Source organism: Enhydra lutris, unplaced genomic scaffold, assembly GCF_002288905.1.
Source record: "Enhydra lutris kenyoni isolate GAN:26980312 unplaced genomic scaffold, ASM228890v2 scaffoldscaffold1, whole genome shotgun sequence".
Taxonomy (NCBI): domain Eukaryota; kingdom Metazoa; phylum Chordata; class Mammalia; order Carnivora; family Mustelidae; genus Enhydra; species Enhydra lutris.
In genome coordinates this window covers 89,938,187-89,962,569 of record NW_019154085.1, presented here as the reverse complement: position 1 = coordinate 89,962,569, position 24,383 = coordinate 89,938,187, and the positions used below count along the sequence as shown (strand labels likewise).

Sequence of the window (24,383 nt, the reverse complement as noted above, 5' to 3'; positions counted from 1 at the left end):
GGGGTGCAATGGGAAACCACGTAAATTTTAGAAAGAAAGCATATTGTGATCAAAACTGTGCTTTAAGAGCAAGCTGGAAATGATACTTAGAATAATACATGGGTGGACACATTTCCCATTAAATTTTTAAATTGTTTTCACTTTTACTTTTTTTTGTCTTTTTATTTAAATTTTATTTTTTTTCAGTGTTCCAAAATTCATTGTTTATGCACCACACCCAGTGCTCCACGCAATACATGCCCTCCATGATACCCACCCCCCCTACCTCCAAAACCCTCAGTTTGTTTCTCAGAGTCCACAGTCTCTCATGGTTTCTCTCCCCCTCCAAATTCTCCCAACTCACTTTTACTTTTAAAGTAGTATGATATAATTCTAGGGTGCCTGGGTGGCTCAGTGGGTTAAGAATCCGCTTTTCACCAACTTGCATTCCCACCAACAGTGTAAGAGGTTCCCCTTTCTCCACATCCTTTCCAACACACGTTGTTTCCTGTCTTGTTAATTTTGGCCATTCTAACTGGTGTAAGGTGGTATCTCAGTGTAGTTTTGATTTGAATCTCCCTGATGGCTAGTGATGATGAACATTTTTTCATGCAGACGAATGGATAAGGAAGATGTGGTCCATATACACTATGGAGTATTATGTCTCCATCAGAAAGGATGAATACCCAACTTTTGTATCAACATGGATGGGACTGGAAGAGATTATGCTGAGTGAAATAAGTCAAGCAGAAAGAGTCAATTATCATGTGTTTTCACTTATTTGTGGAGCATAATAAATAACATGGAGGACGTGGGGAGATGGCGAGGAGAAGGGAGGGAAATTGGAGGGGGAGATGAACCATGAGAGACTATGGACTCTGAAAAACAATCTGAGGGTTTTGAAGGGGCAGGGGGTGGGAAGTTGGGTCAGCCTGGTGTGGGTATTTTGGAGGGCACGTATTGCATGGAGCACTAGGTGTGGTGCATAAACAATGAATTCTGGTACACTGAAAAGAAATTTTAAAAATTAAAAAAAAAAAAAAAGGAATCCACCTTTCAGCTCAGACCATGATCCCAGGGTCCTAGGATTCAGCCCAGCATCAGGCTCCCTGCGCAGTGGGCAGCCTGTTTCTTCCTCTGCCCTTCTCCCTGCTAGTGCTTGTCCTCTCTCCAGCTTTCTCTTTCTCTTTTTCTCTCAAATAAATAAATAAATAAATATTTTATTAAAAAGTGTTATATAGTATAATTCATATCAACAAGAAGGTAATAAATATGTAATGCTACCACATTCTGGAGTGAGGTTGGAAAGGAGTTAGGGGAAAGGAAAAGGTATCTTTGTTCCTGTTTAGACTGATGCAGCGCATAAAGAATGGCTATGTGTGCCAACAGTCCTATTGGAAGCAGACATTATGAGGAGAAACATAAGCCCCAGAGAATCATCAGAACATACTACATCCTCTATTGTGTAAAGAGACCTTGTTATTAATCTTGTTTTTAATTATAAAGAAGGCAATCCAAACTTTTTAAGAAAAACTTGTGGACAATTGAGACACCACCTTACACCAGTTAGAATGTAAAAATTTGCAAGGCAAGAAACAACAAATATTGGGGAGGTTGTGGAGAAAGAGGAACCATCTTACACTGTTAGTGGGAATGCAAGTTGGTGCAGCCACTTCAGAAAAGAGTGTGGAGGTTCCTCAAAAAAATTAAAAATAGAGCTACCCTATGACGTAGCAATTGTACTGCTGGGTATTTACTCCAAAGATACAGATGTAGTGAAAAGAAGGGCCATCTGTACCCCAATGTTCATAGCAGCAATGTCCACAGTAGCTGAACTGTGGAAAGAGCCAAGATGCCCTTCAGCAGACAACTGGAAAGAAGATGTGGTCCATGTACACAATGGAATATTACTCAGCCATCAGAAAGGATGAATACCCAACTTCTGCATCAATGTGGATGGGACTGGAGGAGATTAGGCTAAGTGAAATAAGTTAAGCAGAGAAAGTCAATTATCATATGGTTTCACTTATTTATGGAACATAAGGAATCACATGGAGGACATTAGGAGAAGGAAGGGAAACATGAAGAGGGGTAAATAGAGTGGGAGACAAACCATGAGAGACTATGAACTCTGGGAAACAAATGAAGGGTTTTAGAAAAGAGGGAATTAGGAGAATGGATGAGCCTGGTGGTTGGTATCAAGGAGGGCATGGATTGCATGGAGCAATGGGTGTTATACACATACAATGGATCATGGAATACTGCATCAAAAATTAATGATATACTGTATGGTGACTAACATAACAATAAAAAAGAAAAACTCGTGGACATAGGCTTTGAATATTGGCACTGCTGATACAGAGATGCTATTTTAATTTCTCAGAAAATAGGTAATAAAGGGGCACCTGGGTGGCTCAGTTGTTAAGCATCTGCCTTCGGCCCAGGTCATGATCCCAGTGTCCTGGGATCGAGCCCCATATCAGGGCTCCCTGCTTGGCAGGGAGTCTGCTTCTCCCTCTCCCTCTGCATATATGCCCTCTCTGTCTCTCTCTCTCTCTGATAAATAAATAAAATCAAAAAAAAAAAAAAGAAAATAGGTAATAAGAATCTAAAATAGGTGGTGTTGAGTTCTTAAGTAGAAATGGATTCATGTAATGAATTACATGTTCTAAATTATGTAGACAAGAAGGGACATGGAGTCCAGAATTATGCAGAAATTTTAGAGGTAAGTGATGAGGAGAATACTGGTATTATTAAAAGAAACAGGAAAGAAAGTAGAGTTGGCTTTAAGAGATGATGATGAATTTAGTGTTGGCATATTATTAGTATAGTGTTGTGTTTTGTAATCTTGTCTTTGGCATCATAAAAACTCATCAGGTAAACTACTTATCCACCTGCATTAGTCACAGGCTTCATAACAGTTTGAACTTTTTTGTTATTTACACCTTATTAGTGAAATGCAAGTATCTTCTTTTAGAGTATATTTCAATTTGAAATATTATGATTGAAAAGTGATGAGATATGGTGTTTCTGAGGAAAAGGACCATTTTACAGAAACAATTTAAGTCAGTAATATCATGCCATGCACACACACAAAAAAGCTTTTCATTTTGCAAATGAACAGCTCTCATAGTTTCTTTGTTCTTAAAGAGCTGGTCTACCAGAACAAGGACATAATTTCCCCTATTATCTGGAAAACCTTACCTGGCACATGTTCATCATTCAATAAATGAATGACCCATGGAGGGATGCTTGGATATGGACTCTCCAGTGTTTCTAAAGGTATTTTACTGAATTTTCAAATTTAAGAACGATACTGTATTCAAATTTCAGTAAGTTAAATGAAATAAATAATGCATTGTGATTTTTAATCAGCAAAATGAAAGAAATTTAATTGATAACTAAAGGGTTATATTAGTAAATTTCAAACTCTCAGAGGATAATTCATTCAAATTTTAGGTTATTGGGGAATATTAGAAGTAGCAAATGGTCTAGGGGTACCAATTAAGATTAGTTACTGAGAGGTGGCCCCTTTTAATCTCTTCATCATCTTCCTAATTATAGGACAATAACTATCTTAGCTATAGAAATACTTTTCCCCCCAATTCAGATATGTCCATCGAAGCTAGAAATTGCTAATAATTGAATTCAAATTGTAATAGATGTTGGATAATTTAAAAATTGCCTTTAAATAATTCCTATTCATAAATAGTTCCTTTTTGAAAGGATGGGTGTGTAAAAAAAAAAAAAAAAAAAACCACATTTAATTTTTCCCTGAGAAAGAAAGTACTGTCTTAGTATTTGTGCATTTATTTATTCATTTAACAATTTTTTTTTTAAACATGGCTAGTTTCTGTCAGGCACTGCTCTAGATGCTAGCAATATAGCAGGTAACAAAGCTAGAAAATCTCTGTTTTCATAGAGCTTACATTTTAGTGAAGGAAGCAGACAATAAGCAAACAAATACTATTTAATATTGTTTGGCAGTGAGAGAGTCTATGAAGAAAGATAAAGCATGCAGATAAAGATGCAGACTTGCTCCTTAAAGAGAGTAGTCCAATTTAGAATACACCTAAAAGTTTGAATCAAAGGATTTGAGAGAAAGAATGGAGTCAAGGATGACTCCAATGTTTTGGCTTGAACAACTGGATGAATGGGTAGAGGGTGACGTACACCACTGTCAGGAGAGGGGATGAAAATTCTGGGACACAAAAAGTTTGATATTTCTATTAAATTTCTAAACAAGATATTGAATTGGACTTCAATATCCAAGTGAGTTTGATGTTCAACAGTGAAGTCAGGGCTGATGACAAAAACTCTTGAGTCTCAGTCTCTAGATATTTTATCAAATCATGGAAGAGAATGTGTTTTTAAAGTCACAATACAAGATGAGAGTACTTAGGAAATCAACAAAGGAAGAGATTTCCAAACAACTAAACACTGGATCATTCCAAAAATAATGAGGATAATGCAGCAAAATAAACTGAGAAAAAAAAAATCCCCAGTAAGCTAAAAGGAAGACTCTAAAATGTACTACTTTATAAAGGGACGTATTCAAAGAGGAGACAAGGATCAGTTGTGTGCTAAGGATTGATAACTGAATGCCTAGGCAACAGGAGATCACTTGTAACCCTGACAGTAGAGGTATAAGAGAGTCATAAGAATGTAAAACTGATTTAAGTGGGTTTAAGACAGAAGGGGAGGAAGTAGAGAAAGAAGAAAATCCTTCCTGTGAGTTACTCTATAAAGGGAAAAGAAAAATGGAGTAGCTGAAGAGGAATATAGGTTTCAAGAAAGTTGTTTTGTACCATCTTTACAATAAGCTTGTATACTCATGAGAATGATCCAGGAGAGTCAAAATACTGATGATTTGAGGAACAGAGAAGACCACTGTATGAGTCTAATTCTTGAGTAGGCAAGAGTAGATGGAATTGATGCATAATTGCAGGGATTGGCCTTAGATAGGAGCACAGTGTATTCTTCCATTCAAGGAAGGCAGGGTGATTAGTTCTCCATATAGATTGGTAGATTTAATAAAATTCAGGGAGAGAAAGTTCTCTTTTGATTACTTCTATTTTCTTGAGTAAATATGAAACAAAATCATCATGTTAGAACAAGGAGAAAGCAAGGTAGGTATGTGAAAATTCATTATCTAGAGGTGGGAAAGGAAAAGGTCCTTTAATGTATTTCACTGTTTTCTGACAAGGCTGCCAAAGGATGTAAACATACAGCCTAAATTTAAGACTCCAATTTCCTACTTTGCGTTTCAAAAGACAGATTAGTTCTAAGTATTCAATAGTGATTATATACCAAACTTCTAGCTACTTTACTAGATATATCATTTGCAATTTGATGGTATGTTGTTCTAAACTTCTCAAGACTATTAAGATATAATTTATCTACTATTTTGGCAAGTTTTACCTGTCATAGAAAGCACAGATGGAGGCTTTGTGAGTCCTCATGCTAAGAAGAAAGCCTCACATACATTTAAAAATACAATCAACACAATGGATTTTCTTTTCTCAGGACTAAAATGATTCTAAGCATCTTGAAACAGGAGAATACACAGAGTATCAGTAACGAAAGTCAAGGGAAGCATGGACTCTACTGGGAGGAGTGCCCGAGAGGTATTCTCTAACTGTGGATATTTCTCTGTTGGTTGCTGTTGATAGAGGGGATGCCTTGAAGGCACTCTGAAAAAAACAAAAACAGAAACAAAACAAAACAAACAAAGCTTTTTGTCTTATGAGAAAGGGCAAAATATTCTCCTTTTTCCCTTTGTTTTTTCCCTGAATATTTTAATTGCTATATACTTCTACTTTCCGCAAAGTAATAGAGAAGTTTTGTACATAGATAGTCATAGATATAGAGATATAAATAGATGTAGATTTATAGATATAGGTGTATATAGATATAGATATATATCTACATCTAGACAGATAGATGTAGATATATATCTAAATCTAAATCTATAGATATCTATATATATGTATCCTCGTCTCATCTTAAAATTAAGCAACTTCTAATTCTATGAATTTAAATGTGCCTTATTTGTTTTTAATTTTCATTATATGCCCAATTTTAAGACAAAAAAGGGAGTTAACTAAAGAGCATGTATGATCTATCACATATTCTAAATTGAGAATTTAACTAATAGTTCTATAGCCTTTCCACAAAAAATTAAATAATATGATAGAAATTTATATCTATATGTTGTGCCATTTGTAAAAATAAAGTTTATCAATTGTCAAATCTAGAGCCCATAAATGTGGCCATGAGATTCTTTATACCCATACAAAGAAGTCCTTAGCTAGATTGTATTTATGATGTTAAGTAGTAAAGCAAATGGAAGAACATGCATTTTTTTCTGTGTCTGATATTTTCTTACACTCTCAATAAATCAAAGGCACCATGACACATAAGACATCATAGTTATATTCTCTGTTTAAGATATGAAGAAAGGTGCTAGACTGTGAAAGTAATGTCCTCTAGCAAAAAACAAAACAAAACAAAAAACAGAAAAACACACATAGAATATTCATGAGTACTTTCATAACTTAACATGGCATACTCATTAATAGTGTTTGGGTGGAAAAAATAAAAGTGTGATATTTAATTTTGATAATGGAAATTCTATCAGAAATCATTGCCCTGTTCTGTCATGGAATGTGATTTCCATATAAGTAAAGAGCCAGAAAAGATGTAGGGTATGAATGGTACAGAAAATAGAGAAATAAGTTCAATGGCCAGGCTCGGTTTTCAAACGCAGCCTGGGAAGCTCTAGTATTTCTCTAGGACAGAGATTTTAAACAATACTGCCTGACTGCAGGCAAAGTAGCTTGTTCTGCAACTGTATTTCCATAGTAAGCACGATAGGATTATATGTTTACCTGAGGAGGGCCTTCGGGAAGAGGGCACAGTTGTGGAGATTATGCGTGTCCTCCCAAATCACTCCAATATCTATACTATGGCAAAGGTAGCATGAACCCTGAATAATAGGATAAAACTAGTAAAATACCTCAGTTTGTTTGTTTGTTTGTTTGTTTTTTAATCTCTTCCAGCCTCCTGGCATTCCTTTCATTAATTCTCAAAATCCCAGTCCCCTATTCTGCTTCCTGAATGTTCACAAAATTCCTTAAAGCATCTAAAACAAAACAAAACAAAACAAACAAAAAAATAAAAACCACCACCAACAAAAAAACCACTTACCAACCACATACTCTGTTCTAGGCACTGAGCTACTTCTCTGCCATCTACTATTTACCATAGTGTCTATCATTTCCTCCGTGAGTACGTGAAGGCATAAGGAACAACAACAAATCTGGGTTACTATGGTTACGGTCCACTAGGCTCACTCCTATCTCACAGTTTCATATACTATCATGTCATCAAATACCATTCTCAGTTATGTCTCAATAAAATGACGAATTGTGCAAGAACTAGACCTTTGGACTACCTAAAACTATGAATAGTGAGTCTTTGTATGTGAAGACATAATCACCTATCATTCTGCTGGGAGCCATTCTTAGCCAGATGGTATACTGAAAGAGATTTGATCCACTAGTCTCATAAATTATCAAGGTTACTAAGATTTAATATGTCACCCTTCCTAAGAATACTCGCATTTTAATATAGAGTGCTTTCTTTTTTAAAAAAGCAAAAAAAAAAAAAAAATCAGGCAGGCAATTATATTGTAACTACTGAATTCCAAGCATTTCAAGTGGCTGCACAGACTATGATATACTCTAACCAAAGAACTCCTCCCTCTCTAGACAGGCACCTGCCTATTCTCCCTACAAGCAGAATTCCCCTGGCAGAAAACTATGAATGATTCCTCTACCTTCTAAAAGGAAATTTTAAAATATACATTAGATAATAATAGAGTTGGAGGTTAGGTGTAGGAGCCATAGGACATTATATTTTGCTTTCTTTCTCTCTTTCTTTTTAAGAATACCAGCAAAGAATACCAGTGGTATGAATGCGTTCCTTAGCATCATCTAGGATTGTGTTTCCATGGATTATATAGAGATTATGATTTGTATTTCTTATTTGTATTTCTATTGCCTAAATGGTCTCCCCATCGTTCCAATCAGTGAATAGCACAGTATAAACTGTAATAGAATCCTGAAGTTATTTAATGGGCTCTCTTCTCTCACTACTCTAGTTGCTACATGGCAAAGAGGTACACACTCTCTTTCTCATGGTGCCACTTACTGCAGTGCCTCTACACGGATGAGCATATAATTATTTAGTGCTCTTTGTTCCGGGACTGCTTTAGTGCAGTCAGTAGAGTCCTATTGGTCCTGCAGAATTTTAAACTGGGTTAAATGCCTGCCTTCGGCGAGTGGTTAAGAGACTGAAAAGTACAGTCCAATGAGCCTGAATTGATCAGGAGTAAAACTGGCAACAGTTCATAAGTTAGACACCCTTGGCCATTACTTTCATTTTTACAGGTTCTACAAGTGTCCACTTTTAGCCCTTGGTGCCTACATTTAATGCATATTTCTACATCAAAATTGGTCTAAATCAGTTAAAAGAAGCTAAATTAAATTTTTAAAAAAATGAAAAAAAAACTTCCCATTTTCAGATTTGACAACTCTCTAGAACTCTAATCTCAAAAAAAAAAAAAAAGCAAAAGTAAAAGCATATAGGAAGTTTTACTAGATACATACATATATATTTTAATGATTATTTTTATTTATTTTTAAGATTTTATTTATCTATTTGACATAGAGAGAGAGAGAACACAGGCAGCTTAGCAGGGAGCCTGATGTGGGACTCAATACCAGGACCACAAGATCATGACCTGAGCATAACGCAGTCACTTAACCAACTGAGTCACCCAGGAACCCCTTAATGATTATTTTTAAACATTCTTTTCAAATGAGAAATCCTAATGTTTAGTTCAAAAATTACTGCCTTTTAATGTGAGTCCCATTCCAGTTATGAACACTCCACTATGACATTCATATGCCAGTATGTCTCCTCTTACACAGAACTATCAAGTACTATTTAAAATTATCTTTAAATGTACATTTAAAATTTTCTTCCATTTGGAAGTTATTTATTTTGATAGCAAATGGATAGTTGGACTAAATTACCTTTGAGTTCCTCCCAGCCCTGAATGATTGATTCTACATTTCAGTAGTCAAGTCAATCTTACAGAAGGTAGAAAAGAAAAGAATTTGTCTGCATTGCATGAATTAACAGCAATGAAAAGGTCTCCTGCCTAACATTAATTTCCTCTCCCATCTGCCACAGGTTCTAAAATCCCCTCCCCCTTACTAGAATTATTTCTTGAAGGTACTCTTAAGGCTTATGAATTTTACTTGGATTCAGGTATTATGTTATAAAGGAGGGATAATCGATTAATTTAGATTAATTTACCTAATTACTATTAATTGTTACATTGAAAATAAGATCCCACAAGTAAGTTCTGGGGTGAACAGTTGGAGAGTGACCACGATATTATTCCATGCTGAAATTTATAAACAGATTCCTAGACAATTGACTCTGCCTCTCTCTGCCTTCAAAAGGCAAATCTCCTAAGATCCTTTTTATTTTCCCGTCTATCATCTAGTAAGGCCTTTACAGAATCCTCCTATTGAGTCTAGTACTAGCTTCCCACCATATCCTTTGGGCTTGATATTTCTTTCTTTCATTCTTCTTTTTTTTTTTTCTCTCTCTCTTTCTAAAGCCTATAGATCTTTTATACACATCCAGGGTTCTGGGCCAGCCCGTTCTAATATCCCATAGTTTCCCATGCTCCCAACTTCTGAGACATCTGGAACTCTGGCTTGACTGGGAGAAAAAGGTAGGTTCCAGAGCCCAGTATGATAGGATTATAGAGGAAGAAAAAAGTGGGGCCAATCTAAGCAGCCAGGTAAAGGAAAAGGAGAATGGCAAAGACTTAAGACAAATGGAGTTTAATTTAAAACATTTTCCTAGCACCCATCAGTTATGGCATCACTGTAATATGATAAAATCACCACAAAAATATAAGGTTGATGCATTATATAAAATTGTATATACCTGAAGCCATAATATCCTCTGGTTCATTTGTTATCAATTTGAGACAGCTCAAAGAAAACTGATAGTTTTCCTTGTGAATTTTGTATGAATACATTGGTTTAAATATCCAATGTGACCTTTAGGACTAGTCAGTATATGTTCTAGAATTGTGCCATTTACTGCCTTACCAGCAACTCATTTTTTTCTAAAACTACAAACACCAGGAACATTCCCATAAAAACTGTATTTTTTAAACTCTGTAGACCAATACTGTCATCAAGCCAGCCACCAAGAGGTGGAGGCTTTTATATGTCCTATTATCAATTCTGGAGTCATCAAATCTCCTTGAGTCAGCATTACATTAGCAGGTAGCATCCCTCCCTAGTTACATTCTGTTATTGGCAGATACCTTCTCCACATAGAAAGAGAGGAAGTGCCTCTGTGTAGGGTTTATCACATTACACCTTCCCTGTATAGCCACAGTGATATTGTGTGGATCAATAGAAACAGCAAAGAACAAGCCTTCTACATCTTCAGCCCATCAATACTTTAAATCAGAACTCTTAGTGGTAGACAAAAAGAACATACTACTAACTTAATTTTTCTCAGGGATTGCCTCCAAAACATAAGTAGGGCTTCACAAACCAAGTCAGTAATTCAAAGAAATAAACTAAAAAATAGAAGAGTTCTTTCTAATTTGTTATACAAATATGTTTAGTTAATAACCAAACACAGGGAAATTGTTGAAAGTATAGCATGAGGTTATGTTGTAAAGAAATAGCTGTGGCAGCTTGCTAAGCAAATCCAATGCTTTGTTTAATCTGGCTACAAAAAAGAGAATCCCGTCTCATTCCTACTTTTCCACTCACTAATAAAAGGGGGTGGGGGACATTCAATTAATTTATCAAAATAGCATAATTTGAAAATCCATAAAATGAAACCAGATTTCAGAAAAGTCGAAAGAAGCTAGATGGAACAGCATGTACATATCTCTTTGTATTATTCTTAATTCAGCCCACAAAAAAATTAGATTTATCCTATTGTTACTAACACATCTCAAGGCTATTTCATTAGCAAATCATCAATATTCATTGAGTGTTTACTGTAGGCTGAATGCTGTGTAGGAACTATAGGCTTTATTTGCAGGGACAAAGTAAAAGGAAGACAGTGTTAAAACATGAAATTCAAACACTTAGAAGAAGAACGTTCATTTTAGTAATTTTAACCAGAAAGAGAAATTCATTCTTTCTTTTTCTTTTCTTTCCTTGTTCCCTTCTTTTCCTTCTCCCTTCCTTGCTTCCACAAATATTCATCAAGTATCTATGTGTTCCAGGCTATGATCAGATATCAGTAAACAACAATAAACAAAACTGACAAGTTCCATACTCTCATAACACTCCCATTATTCTGGAGAAATCAGATGATAAGCAAATACATAACAAGTTCATTTCAAAAGGTAGGGATATAAAGAAAATAAAAGTGAAAAATCATATAGTGATTGAGTAGGAATGCATAAATAAATAAAATTGGGAAATAAGAGCAATGGAGAGGGTATACACCATTAAGCAGAATGGTCAGCGAAGGTCACTCTGAATGTTGCCATTTTAGCTAAGACTTGAATGATAAGAATGTGAATATCACAGGGAAAAGCACTGCAGGCAAATAAAACAGGAAGTGGAACAACCTCAAAGCAAGAGCAATGTGGTAGAAGAAGGACAAGGAAACCAGTATGGCTGATGAGTGATGAACAGAGAGTAGCAATAAGTGAGATGGATGAGGTAAACGATACCACAGCATTAGATCCTTACATGTATTGTGAGAAGTTTGGATTTTATTCTCAAGATGAGTAAATGTAATTGGGAGATTTTAAGCATGAGAATGACATGATTTGGCTTACATTTTAGCAGATCACTTTATTATGCTGAGTATGAATTTTGGTGGGAAAGCAGGAGCTCAAAGAAAACAGGAATCTATTGCCTAGTGTGGGAGAGAGATGGCTAACTCAGATCAATTAACCCATTTCTTTTGAACGGGTTTTTCAAAACTAGAAACTTCCTATAATAGAAGGAGTTTTATGATGATCAGTGACAACTGAAATAACTGCTCTGGATTTTTAGGTATAGATCAGTGAATTAAAATGAAGGAAAAATCTATTTCTTCCAAGTCCATAGTACTGTACTACATTTCTAATGAGAAGGAACTGCAAAAGGGAAACAAGAAATTCTACAAGGACAAAAAAAAAAAAATTATAACTTACCATTTTTGGCTTTGCAAGATCTGTTGTCTGGCTGCATTATGTAGCCCTCCACACAACTGCAGGCATAGGAACCATATGTATTTATGCAGGTCTGGCTGCATGTGCCATAAATAGCACATTCATCTTGATCTACAAGGAAAATGGGCATCATTTCTAAGCAGATTTATTGTTGGGCATTTTTTCCCCTAGAAGAAAACTTTTTTTTTTTTCAAATTTTGGAAATAGATAATTATTTTGGAAAGGAAGAACGAAATACAATAAGTCTTTTCCAAACCACACTAACTGAACGTCAAAATTCAAAGTTGCTTTAATAGTTACAGAGATAAAACATCAAACTTAGTATCTAATTTTTAATTTTAAAAGATAATATTAAGGCTAGAAATCCTTGGATATTTTTGCAAAGATATGAAATGCACTTTAAAGAATAAAGAGTTTATGTCTTTTTCACTATTTTAACAAAGAATTAGTCTGGTAATGTGGTTTTCAATGAACAGATTAAGAGTTCTGAGCTCAGCTACACAAATCACCTTCACTGGATCAAAAACAGGAAACTATTAAGCATTCATTGAAAAGAAAACTTTCATCTTAAATTTTAATAATATCTATGGTCCTATTTCTATTCCCTATCATCCTTCCTTTCCTGCCTCCTGCATCTTGTTCAAGTCTCTCTAAACAGCAAGTGCTTAAGGATTCTTAACCAACTAGGCTAATATATATATATATATATACATATATATATATATATATATATGTCAGCTACTAATTTGGACTAATGTATATTCAGTCTGTCCTGTGTACTGTGTACTCTACTAATCCCTGATGAAACAAACAAACAAAAAAAACATGATAACACATGTTTCCTACTTCTAAGTGAAACAAGTCTAATGAAATATAATTGCAATTCTATGCATTTCCTTGTAATAGGGGCATACTCTGGTTATGAGAAAAACACAGAGAAGTGAACCTGCTTGGAATCAGAGGGAGAATATTAAGTGAAGGCTGAATACTGACTTGGATTTAAAGGATGATTTGGATTTTCTCAGATTCAATAAGAAGGGATAAGATGGAAAGGGGCATTCCAGTTAAAATAGCATGTGAAATGATATTGGGATGACATAGTAGGGATTTCAAATAAGTAAAAAGGGTCAAGTGGAATAAGGGTGGATAAGCGAGGAGATAAGAGATGACACTGAGAAAGTAGTTTTGGGGCCAGATAATGAAGTTATTTGTATGCTAAAGTAAAGGGCTGTACATTGTATGTAGGCATTGTGAAAGCATTAATTGGATGAACTTTATAATACAAATAAAAATGGACTGGTGAAAGTAGAGATCCTGGAAAATTAGTTACGTGCTAATTTCACGCAAGAAACTGTATTTTAATTCCATTAAAATTTGAACTAAGTCAGTGGTAGTGCAGATGGATAAGAGAGAATGGACTGAAATGTTTAAGAACTAGAAGAGACAACATGTGAAAACTGGATAGATGGAAATGAATGCTGCTATACTAAAATAGGAATAAGTGGTATAATAAAAATATGTATTTGGTCTTTATCCTCAGTTTCTGGCACAGAGTTCCTAAAGCCCTTGCAATTTTCTGAGTTATAGGAGTGTCTTTTGTTATTTATGAGCCCCTTTGGAATATACCTTAGTCTGTGTCAATGAGGTGACTCAGGGTGGGGCCACTAGATGATGCCAGGATGGGGGTGGGGGGAGCTCCTCACCAGAAAGACCAAACGGATGATTAAAGGGTTGGAACTCTCAGCCCACTCTCTGAACACTGAGCTAAGAAAAGAGTTTACTAAGGAAAAGCAAAAATATTCCTGAGTAGTTAAGGGGCCATTTAAATTGGGAAACTATGCATTTGTATGGCATTAATTTGCACTTTTCTCAGATTTCTTTGGCTTCATATAACAGCTTGCATTTGTGGATGGTTTGTTTGAAGTAAGTTGCTTTGGGAATAAAAAGAATAGTTTTTGAAGTTAAGTTTACAGTGGTAATGAAAGAAATTAAATCTTGCATTTGGTAAAATCCAGCCCCTAGTGGCAGAAATGATTCTTCTTCTTTTTCACAGATTTTTCAGGTTTAATTTTATTGATTCCTATTTTAGCTTTTCTGACATGATTATGCTATCCAGGAGAGCAATATGAGTAATGATTTTTGTTGTTGTTGTTGTTGTTGTTGTTGTTCTTTTTAGCCAGAATGCACTGCTATGACATTCATGTAACTCCACAAAATTGGCCGCAAAGGAATAGGAATGTCATTACTTATAATGCTGCATTCTTTCTCCCTCTGAGGACAGAAACTACCCTGGAAATATGGCTTCAGGAAAGCATTAATGATGCTCAGTTCTGGTCGTCCAGGGTGGCAAATAAAGTAAAAAGAGCTCCTCTTTCAGTAGTGACCTTCCATATTGATGGATGCGTAATTCCTTATCAATAGTCAAAAGAAGATATTGATTATGATTACCTTTATGGATTTAATTAGGAGATTGGGGAGAAAGAGATCCATTGTAACAAGAGCTGAAAATCTTGACTCCTATAAGAGTCAGTTGTAGCAAAAGGGTAAGGATACTGTATAGGTATTTTAGCCTCCCCTGTGTGAATGGAAAGAGCTGTTTTGAACTGGAAATTGCATGCATGTGTGAGTTTATACAGAAGTACTATTCATATATGGCTGACTTTTGGGTTTATAAGGTGTCTAATGTTGCCAGGTCTTCTATCTGAAAAAAAAAAAAAAAAAGTCTGAGCTTTTGTGTGCAATATTCTGATTTTTAAATGTTGGTTTAAAATTGGTGTGAGTCAAATAAATACACCAGCTTGATCCACCTATTGTCAGATTACATAACCTCCAAGTCTAACAAACACTTAATAATAAATGTTTCTATAATATTTGACTATGCAGAAAACAAACAAACAACAAATGAAAAATTCAAACCCCAGATGTACATTAAAAAGCAATGAACCTCTTCAAGACAAGAATAAGTGGACTCTGCAGACCTGAGCTTTAGTCCCAAGTCTATTACTAAGAAGATGTGTAGGACTTAAGTAAGTTACTTAATTTATCAGGGTCTCACTTTTCTCACTTTTGTCATTAGAGTTTGAACAATATTCTCTCTGAGAACTCTTTCAACCTTAAGATTCTGTTTCTATGTAAAAATGATAATATTAAGGAAAAGATTTAAAGCAATTGGCAAAGCACCAGTTTCTTTGTAAAATAGTCTGTTATTAGTGGCTCTAGCAATGCAGATATTCTTTGATTTTATGTATAGATTCTATATTTTATGTTTCTATATATAGATTCTAAGTACTATACAAAATAGTGTATTACTTATATTACAGATTTATATACATATACTAACATATATATAATAGATGTTAATAGAATGGAGAAGTAACCTAGAATTGTTCAGTATGGCAGAGTGGAGTCATTTCAGAGGGTAAACATGTCCTGTGGAGCTTTCACAAAAGCAAGAATTAAGACATTAAAAATACACATAAATATTTTTATGTTCATTATTGCTGTTGGCAAAATGCCAACTGCCAGAATTACCAATGCAAAAAATGGAAAAATTGTAAAGAACATTGCACAATATTATTAACCTAACTTAGTTAATAACAAATGTCTACTACACTGCAGCCGTATAACTGCCAGAAAACATCTAGGAAGTTAAAACTGTTAAATTCAATGATTTCATGGTTAACCCAAACCACTTCCCATTTTTGACATTTACCGTATTTGATATTATTAAAATATGAATTGAAAACTGACTGGTAAAATGCATATCTGTTATGTTTATGTGTATGATTTATGTAGGAATATCATCTTTTAAATCTCAAGAAACAAACAAAAAAAAAGTTAGCTTAACCTCTGTATGAAGCACATGATAGATGCTCAAAGATACTTGATTAATTTCTGTAAAGTAAGGTTTTGTAAAAAAAAAAAAAAAAAAAAAAGAATCACGTGTCATACTTACCTCTACAGCTTCTCCCATCTTCTTTTACTTCAAATCCATCCTCACAGTAACATCTTGTACTATTTCTGACCATTGCACATTTATACTGACAATTCAACTGCTGACAACTGGGTAACAGTTCTGGAGAAGAAAAACAAAGACACTATGTTAATATAACTGTGTACACATGTGTCCTATATAAATTTAAATATTGTTAATATTTACTCAGGGCATAACCACAAGATTACAGTTCTGATTGGTCTCCTTGAAAATTTCTGTGATTGGTTGAGACAACAAAGAACTATTCGCTCTAAAATATGTTGGCTTGTATTTGTTTGAAGTATTGTTAACAAAATTTCAGATGTTAGGTCTTTCACTTTTACCTTATTATGTGCATTCAAAGACACAAATCTTTTCAAATTCTGGTGTATTAAATTATTTCAAGAGGAAAAATGTCCATTCAGTGGTTAATTTCAACATTTATACATTTTTCATCTGACACATCAATTGATTTTCTATCTTTTAAGGACTTGTTTTGATTTATAATCCATGTGTAAACTTCATGGCCATCAATGTGAATATATTCCATTTCAATAATTTATATTTCATTGGTGACAAAATATTAAACAAATACTGGACATAATATATTTCATTATATCTGAACTCTTTCAGAGAAGATACATCATTGAGGCAAAAGTTTAGCAAACCCTCAGAGTAGATTAGAATTCAATATGATAAATGCATGAAACAGAGATGAAGTGACAGAAGCATATTCATTGTACAAATAATTTCTAACAGGAATAAGATTTGCTAAACTAGAAAAATATATGGATAAAATGTGTTACTGATTTTGCTGTCTGAAAATAGAGGTATTAATAGACTGCAACAATCTCTTTTTCCCCCGGGGAGAAAAATAAGAGTTTTGAAGATTGAAGTTAAATGATTCAAAATATGTTGATAATGCTACAAGTTTAGCCAATGCTTGAGAAAAATACATATATATATATGTGTGTGTGTATATATATATAAATTATAATAAAAGTATATGAATGGTCCAATGTGGAAAAGAACAGCTAGAACATTCCAAATTGAAAATTTGCTATTTACTATATAAAGTATTTTCTCAGCCCAATTATTTTTCAACTCTTTCATGCAATTATTTCATGCATCTTCCCTTCTTAAAACCCCAAATCTTCTTCCTAATGGCCACTCACATATTGTGATCTTACTTCCTACTTTTCCTGAGATAACAGAAGCAATACAAGAGCTTTCCCACAGATTTATTCTTCACATTTACCTACTTCAGCATATACTTGTTTTTGTTTTTCAAACTTGGTTGAATTCATAATGAAAGCTTAACTCCAATCCCTGTAGACAAATCCCCTCCCCTCTCACCTATTCAAGGGTATCTCCTCAACTATTCTCTGCTTCTTCTCATTATCATTTCTTAAATAATTTATATTAGATCAAACAAGAACCCATCTCTTTTTGACAAATAAAACTTTTTGGAATACAGTCATGTCCATTTGTTTACATATAATATATTTTTATGTTATGTTAGTCACCATACAGTACATCATTAGTTTTTTTTTTTTAACATCATTGGTTTTTGATGTAGTGTTCCATGATTCATTGTTTGTGTATAACACCCAGTGCTCTATGCAATCTATGCCCTCCTTACTACCCATCACTAGGTTCACCCTTCCCCTGTCCCCTTTCCTTCTTTCTTTCTTTCCTCTGCTCCCTTCTCTCAGTTTGTTTCCCAGAGTCCATGGTCTCTCATGTTCATCTCCCATTCCAGTTTACCCCCTTTTCATTTTTCCCTTCCTTCTCTTAATGTCCTCCATGCTATTCCTTATGTTCCACAAATAAGTGAAACCATATGATAATTGACTTTCTCTGCTTGACTTATTTCACTTAGCCTAATCTCCTTGAGTCCCATCCATGTTGATGCAGAAGTTGGGTATCCATCCTTTTTGATGCCCAAGTAATATTCCATTGTGTATATGGACCACATTTTCTTTATCCATTTGTCTGTTTAAGGGCATCTCGGCTCTTTCCACAGTTTGGCTATTGTGGACATTGCTGCTATGAACATTGCAGTACATGTGCTCCTTTTCACTGTATCTGTATCTTTGGGGTAAATACCCAGAGTGCAATTGCTGGTCATAGGGTAGCTCTATTTTTAATTTTTTGAGGAACCTCCACACTGTTTTCAAAAGTGGCTGTACCCACTTGTATTCCCACCAACAGTATAGGAGGGTTCCCCTTTGTCCACATCCTCTCCAACATTTGTTTTTTCCTGCCTTGTCAATTTTTGCCATTCTAACTCATGTAAGGTGGTATCTTGATGTGGTTTTGATTTTAATTTCCCTGATGGTTAATGATAATCAATTCTTTTTTTTTCACATGTCTGTTAGCCATTTATTTATCTTCTTTTAAGAAGTGTCTGTTCATGTTCTTAGCTTATTTTATGACTTTTATGGGTTTTATTTTTTGGATGTTGAGATTGAGAAGTTCTTTATAGATCTTAGATATCAGTCCTTTGTCTGTAGTATCATTTGCAAATATCTTCTCCCATTCAGTGGGTTGTCTCTTTGTTTTGTTGACTGCTTCTGCTGTGCAGAAGTTTTTATCTTAATGAAGTCCCAAGAGTTCATTTTTGTTTTTGTTTCCCTTGCCTTTGGAGATGAGTCTTGAAAGAAGTTGCTGTGGCCAATGTCAAAGTGGTTACTGCCTATGTTCTCCTCTAGGATTTTGATGGGTTGCTATCTCACATTGTGGTCTTTCATCCATTTTGAGTTTATCTTTGTGTATGGTGTAAGAGAATAGTCAAGTTTCATTCTTCTGTATATAGCTCTCCAATTTTCTCAGCACCATTTATTGAAGAGACTGTCTTTTTTCCATTGGATATTTTTTCCTGCTTTGTCAAAGAATAGTTGACCTAGAGGAGGGTCCATATCTGGGCTCTCTCTATTCTGTTCCACTGGCCTATGTGTCTATTTTTGTGTCAGTACCATGATGTTTTAGTGATCACAGCTTTGTAATATAGCTTGAAATCAGGCAACGTGATGCCCTTAGATTTGTTTTTATTTTTTGACATTTCCTTGGCGATTCAGGGTATTTTTTGATTCCATACAAATTTTAAGATAGTTTGTTCCAGTGCTTTGAAAAATGTCATTGTTATTTTGATCGGGATGGCATTGAAAGTATAGATGGCTCCGAGCAGCATAGACATTTTAACAATGTTTATTCTTCTGATCCATGAGCATAGAATATTTTTCCATCTTTTTGTGTCTTCTTCAATTTCTTTCATGCGTGTTCTGTAGTTCCTAGAGTATAAATCCTTTACCTCTTTGGCCGGGTTTATTCCAAGGTATCTTATGGTTTCCGGTGCTATTGTAAATTGAATCTATTTTCTAATTTCTCTTTCTACAGTTATATTGTTAGTGTATAAGAAAGCAACTGATTTCTGTGTATTGATTTTGTATCCTGCCACATTTACTGAATTGCTGTATGAGTATGGGTTTTCCACATAGAGAATCATGTCACCTGAAGAAAGTGAGTTGACGTCTTCTTTGCCAATTTGAATATATTTATTTCTTTTTGTTTTCTTATTGTTGTTACTAGGATTTCTAGTATTATGTTGAAAAACAGTGGTGAGAGTGGGCATCCTTTTCATGTTCCTGATCTCAATGGAAAGGCTCTCATCTTTTCCCTATTGGGAATGATATTCACTGTGGGTTTTTCATAGATGGATTTTATGAAGTTGAGAAATGTTCCCTCTATCCCTGTACTCTGAAGAGTTTTAATCAGGAAAGGATGCTGTATTTTGTCAAAGCTTTTTCTGCACCTATTGCAAGGGCCACATGGTTCTTGTCTCTTCTCTTATTTATGTGTTCTGTCACATTGATTGATTTGTGAATGTTGAACCACCCTTGCATCCCACGGATAAATCCCATACTTGTGGTGGATAATCTTTTTAATGTACTGTTGGATCCTATTAGCTAGGATCTTATTGAGAATTTTGGCATCCATATTCATCACAGATATTGGTCTGAAATTCTCCTTTTTGGTGGGGTCTTTTCTTGGTTTCAGGATCAAGACAATTCTGGCCTCATAGAAAGAGTCTGAAAATTTTCCTTTTGTTTCAATTTTTTGAAATAGCATCTGGAGAATAGCTATTATTTCTTATTTGAATATTTGATAGAGTTCTCTAGAATCCATCAGACCCTGGACTATTGTTTTTGGGAGGTGTTTGATCACTGCTTCAATCTCGTTACTGGTTATTGCTCTATTCAGGTTATCAATTTCTTCCTGTTTCAGTCTTTGTAGTTTATAGGTTTCTAGGAATGCCTCCATTTCTTCCAGATTGCTAAATGTATTGTCATATAGCTGTTGATAATAATTTCTGATAATTCTATTTATTTCCTTAGTATTAGTCGTGATCTCTCCCCTTTCATTCATAATTTTATTAATTTGGGCTCTTTCTCTTGTCTTTTGGATAAGTCTGGCCAGTGATGTATCAATCTTATTACTTCTTTCAAAGGGCCAGCTTTTGGTTTTATTAATGTTTTCTACTGTATTTCTGACTTCTAATTCATTGATCTCTGCTCTAATCTTATGTCCCTTCTGGCACATAGGTTAGGCTTAATTTGTTGTTGATTCTCCAGATGTTTAAGGTGTAAAGACAGTTTGTGTACTCAGGATTTTTCTTTTTCTTTTTTTTTTTTTTTTTTTTTGAGTGAGGCTTGGATGGCTATGTATTTTCCACTTAGGACTACCTTTGCCATATCCCATAGGTTTTGGATAGATGTGTTTTCATTCTCATTGGTTTCCAAGAATTGTTCAAGTTCTTTGATTTCCTGGTTGACCTGAACATTCTTGAGCAGGATGATCTTTAGCTTCCAACTGTCTGAATTTTTTCCAAACTTTTTCTTGTGATTGAGTTCCAGTTTCAAAGTTGGTCTGAGAATATGCAGGGAATAATCTAAATCTCTTGGTATTGGTTGAGAGCTGATTTTTGACCCAGTATGTGGTCTATTTCTGAAGAAAGTCCTATGTGCACTCGAGAAGAATGAGTATTCTGTTGTTTTAGAATGTTCTGTATATGTCTATGAGGTCCATCTGGCCCACTGTGTCTTTCAAAGCTCTTGTTTCTTCGTTGATTTTCTTCTTAAATGATCTGTCTATTGCTGAGAGTGGAGTATTGAGGGCTCCTACTATTAATGTGTTATAATCAATATGTCTCTTTATTATGGTTAGCAGTTGGTTGCTCCCATGTTGGGGGCATAGGTATTTACAACTGTTGGATCTTATTGTTGAATAAACCCTTTAAGAATGATAAAGTGTTCTTCTGTAGCTCTAACTACAGTTTTTAGCTTAAAATCTAATTTGTCTGATATAAGAACTGCTATCCCAGCTTTCTTTTGAGGTATGTTGGCATGAAAGATACTTCTCCATTCCTTTACTTTCCGTCTGGATATATCTTTAGTTTCAAAATGAGTCTCTGTAGACAGCATATGGATGGGTCCTGTCTTTTTACCTTATCTGCAACCCTGTGCCATTTTATGAGAGCATTTAGGCCATTCACATTGAGAGTGATTACTAAAAGATATGATTTTATTGTCATCATGTTGCCTGTGAAGTCCTTGTTTCTATAGATTGTCTCTGTATATTTCTGTTCTATATCACTCTTGGTTCTTTCTCCTTTTATAGAACGCCCCCCCCCCCTTAATATTTCTTGCAGGCCCAGCTTGGTGGTCACATATTTTTTCAGTTTCTGCCCATCCTGGAAGACCCTTATTTCTCCATCCATTCTGAATTACAGTCTTGCCAGATAAAGAATTCTTGGCTTCTCATTTAGTGCCCTGAATATGTCCTGCCAGCCCTTTCTGGCTTGCCAGGTCTTTGTGGCCAGGTCTGATGTTATTCTGATGTTCCTCCCTCTGTACATAAGGAATCTCTTCACCCTAACTACCCTTAAAATGGTTTCCTTGGTTCTAAGATATGCAAGTTTTTCTATTACATGCCTCAGCATTAGGCTGCAATCCTTTAGTCTGGGGGTGGAGGGTGTTCTCCCTGCCTCAAGGGTACAAATGCTTGTTTCATTCTCCAGATTAGGAGAGTTCTCAGCTAGGATTTGGTCAAACATATCTTCTAGTCTCTCTCTCCACACCCTCAAGGATCCCAATCATTCTGACATTGGAACTTTTCATGGTATCATTTATTTCTCTAATTCTGTTTTCATGGATTTTAACCTGTTTGTTCCAGGCCTCCTTCTGCTCCTTCTTTTCTATCAGATTGTCTTCAAGATCACTAATCCATTCTTCTGCTTCATTTACCCTGTTACAGTATCTAGATTAGATTGTATCTTGCGGATAGTATTTTTAAGTTCTGCCAGATCCACTCTCATTTCTGCCTTCAGTGAATTTATATTGCTATTAATATTTTTCTCCAGCCTAACTATTGTCTTCATAACTGCTACCCTGATGTCTATTTCTGACATCTTGCTTAGATCTATATCCATTAGATCTGCTGGAGAGGCCATTGTCTCTGGGTCTTTTCTTTGTTGGGGGCTCCTCCTCTTAGTCATTCTGTTGAGCTGTGGTTGAGGAGATGCATAGCTGAAAACATCAAGCACAATCTAGGCAAGGGAAGGTTTAGAGCAATTGGTAGTCACCACCAAAAAGAAAATAAATAAATAAATAAATCAGCCAAAATGAGACCCAAAAGTAAGATTTATAAAGTACAAAAACAAAAACAAAGTAAAAGAGTGACAAAACAAAACAGAAAAACAAAAACAAACAAACAAACAAAACAGAAAAAGGAATACAAAATAAAAGGGATGGGAGGGTGACAGGAAGATGGCTATAATCCTTTGATGTGGGTGAGGAAGTGTATTTCATTTGTTCCTGGGTGTATTTTGTTCTCTTTATTAAAGAACTCTACTTCCCAGAGATACAGGGAAATTAAAACTGGTGTATATATAAAGGTAATATTGAATAGGGAAAAAAGGACTATATATATATATGTATATATATATATATAATTTAAAAATATATATAAAAATGAAATACATAATATACAAATATATATAAGAAAAGATATACATACATATATATATATCAATCATCAGTCGAGAGGTACAAAAGATGGAGTTGGGATTGTGCAGATAGATAGAAGTTAGCCACTGGAAAGTAATCCTTCAATGATCTTGATGTTGATAAGTGTAATCACCTTTTTTCAGTCTTCATATTACTTGACCTATCAGCAGTATTTAACAGTTAACTACTTTCTGATACACAATTGTGTTGCTTCCAGAGCTCTACACTTTTGATGTTCCTCCTGTTTCACAGTCCCCTTTGCAGGATTCTTTCCATTCTAGTCAATCACATAAGGTTGGAGTGCCTCAAGGCAGAAATCATGGTCTTTGTCTCTTGTCTCTCAATTTACTACTGGTGAACTCATCAAGTATCATGGCATCCCCTTTCACTAGAACATAAACACCAGTACCATGACTTGAAAGCTAGTTATGCATTCTTAAATTTCTAATTTTCACTGCTCTGATTACAATCAATACTTTATATTAAATTTATTTCTCCTTGAAATACCCAGAACAATTTCTGCTTCCTTGACATAGATTCAACCAATATGCAGATCAACTATATCTGATGTGTAGGCTTGAATTTTGGCTCATCATTAATTATATAATAATGCAATGTTGGTATTTATGTAATGTACAAAGACCAGTAATTTGTTCTGTAAAAAATACATTATTAAGAAAAAATACAGAATAAATGGTTCCTTGGAAATTATGGCATTTTTGTTTTATATTATGGTAGCCCTTTACATTTTAGTTTCCCTCACTACTATCTATAGCTACAAATTATAAACCTAACATATATCAAGTTATTTAAACATGCAATCTCTTTGAAACCCCATAATAGTCTAACTTGCAGATATTATTGTAATTTACATTTTACAGATGAGGGAACTGATGGCTAATAATTATCCCAAGATTTATATAGCAAATATATATGACAGAGCTGCCATTCAAAACAAGGTCAGTCTGCCTACAGAGCCCATGCTGTTAATAATGCCTCTAATTCCAATGTACAATATGGTGATGGTTAGAAATCTGGTGTATTTTATTTTTATTTTTCATTCTAGTTTTAATAGTGT

The 24,383-nt window shown here is 34.8% G+C and overlaps 1 protein-coding gene across 1 annotated transcript in view; it reads right to left on the bottom strand.

The window, feature by feature from the left end:
* The window catches only part of LOC111140884 (LDL receptor related protein 1B), a 1,957,146-nt gene that overhangs the window by 1,038,638 nt on the left and 894,125 nt on the right, over positions 1-24,383 (bottom strand). The window contains exons 4-5 of the mRNA XM_022493131.1: positions 16,221-16,340; positions 12,248-12,376 (exon numbers count right to left, since the gene is read on the bottom strand). Of these exons, the coding sequence (XP_022348839.1) occupies positions 12,248-12,376; positions 16,221-16,340 (249 nt within the window). The remainder of the gene's footprint in view (positions 1-12,247; positions 12,377-16,220; positions 16,341-24,383) is intronic.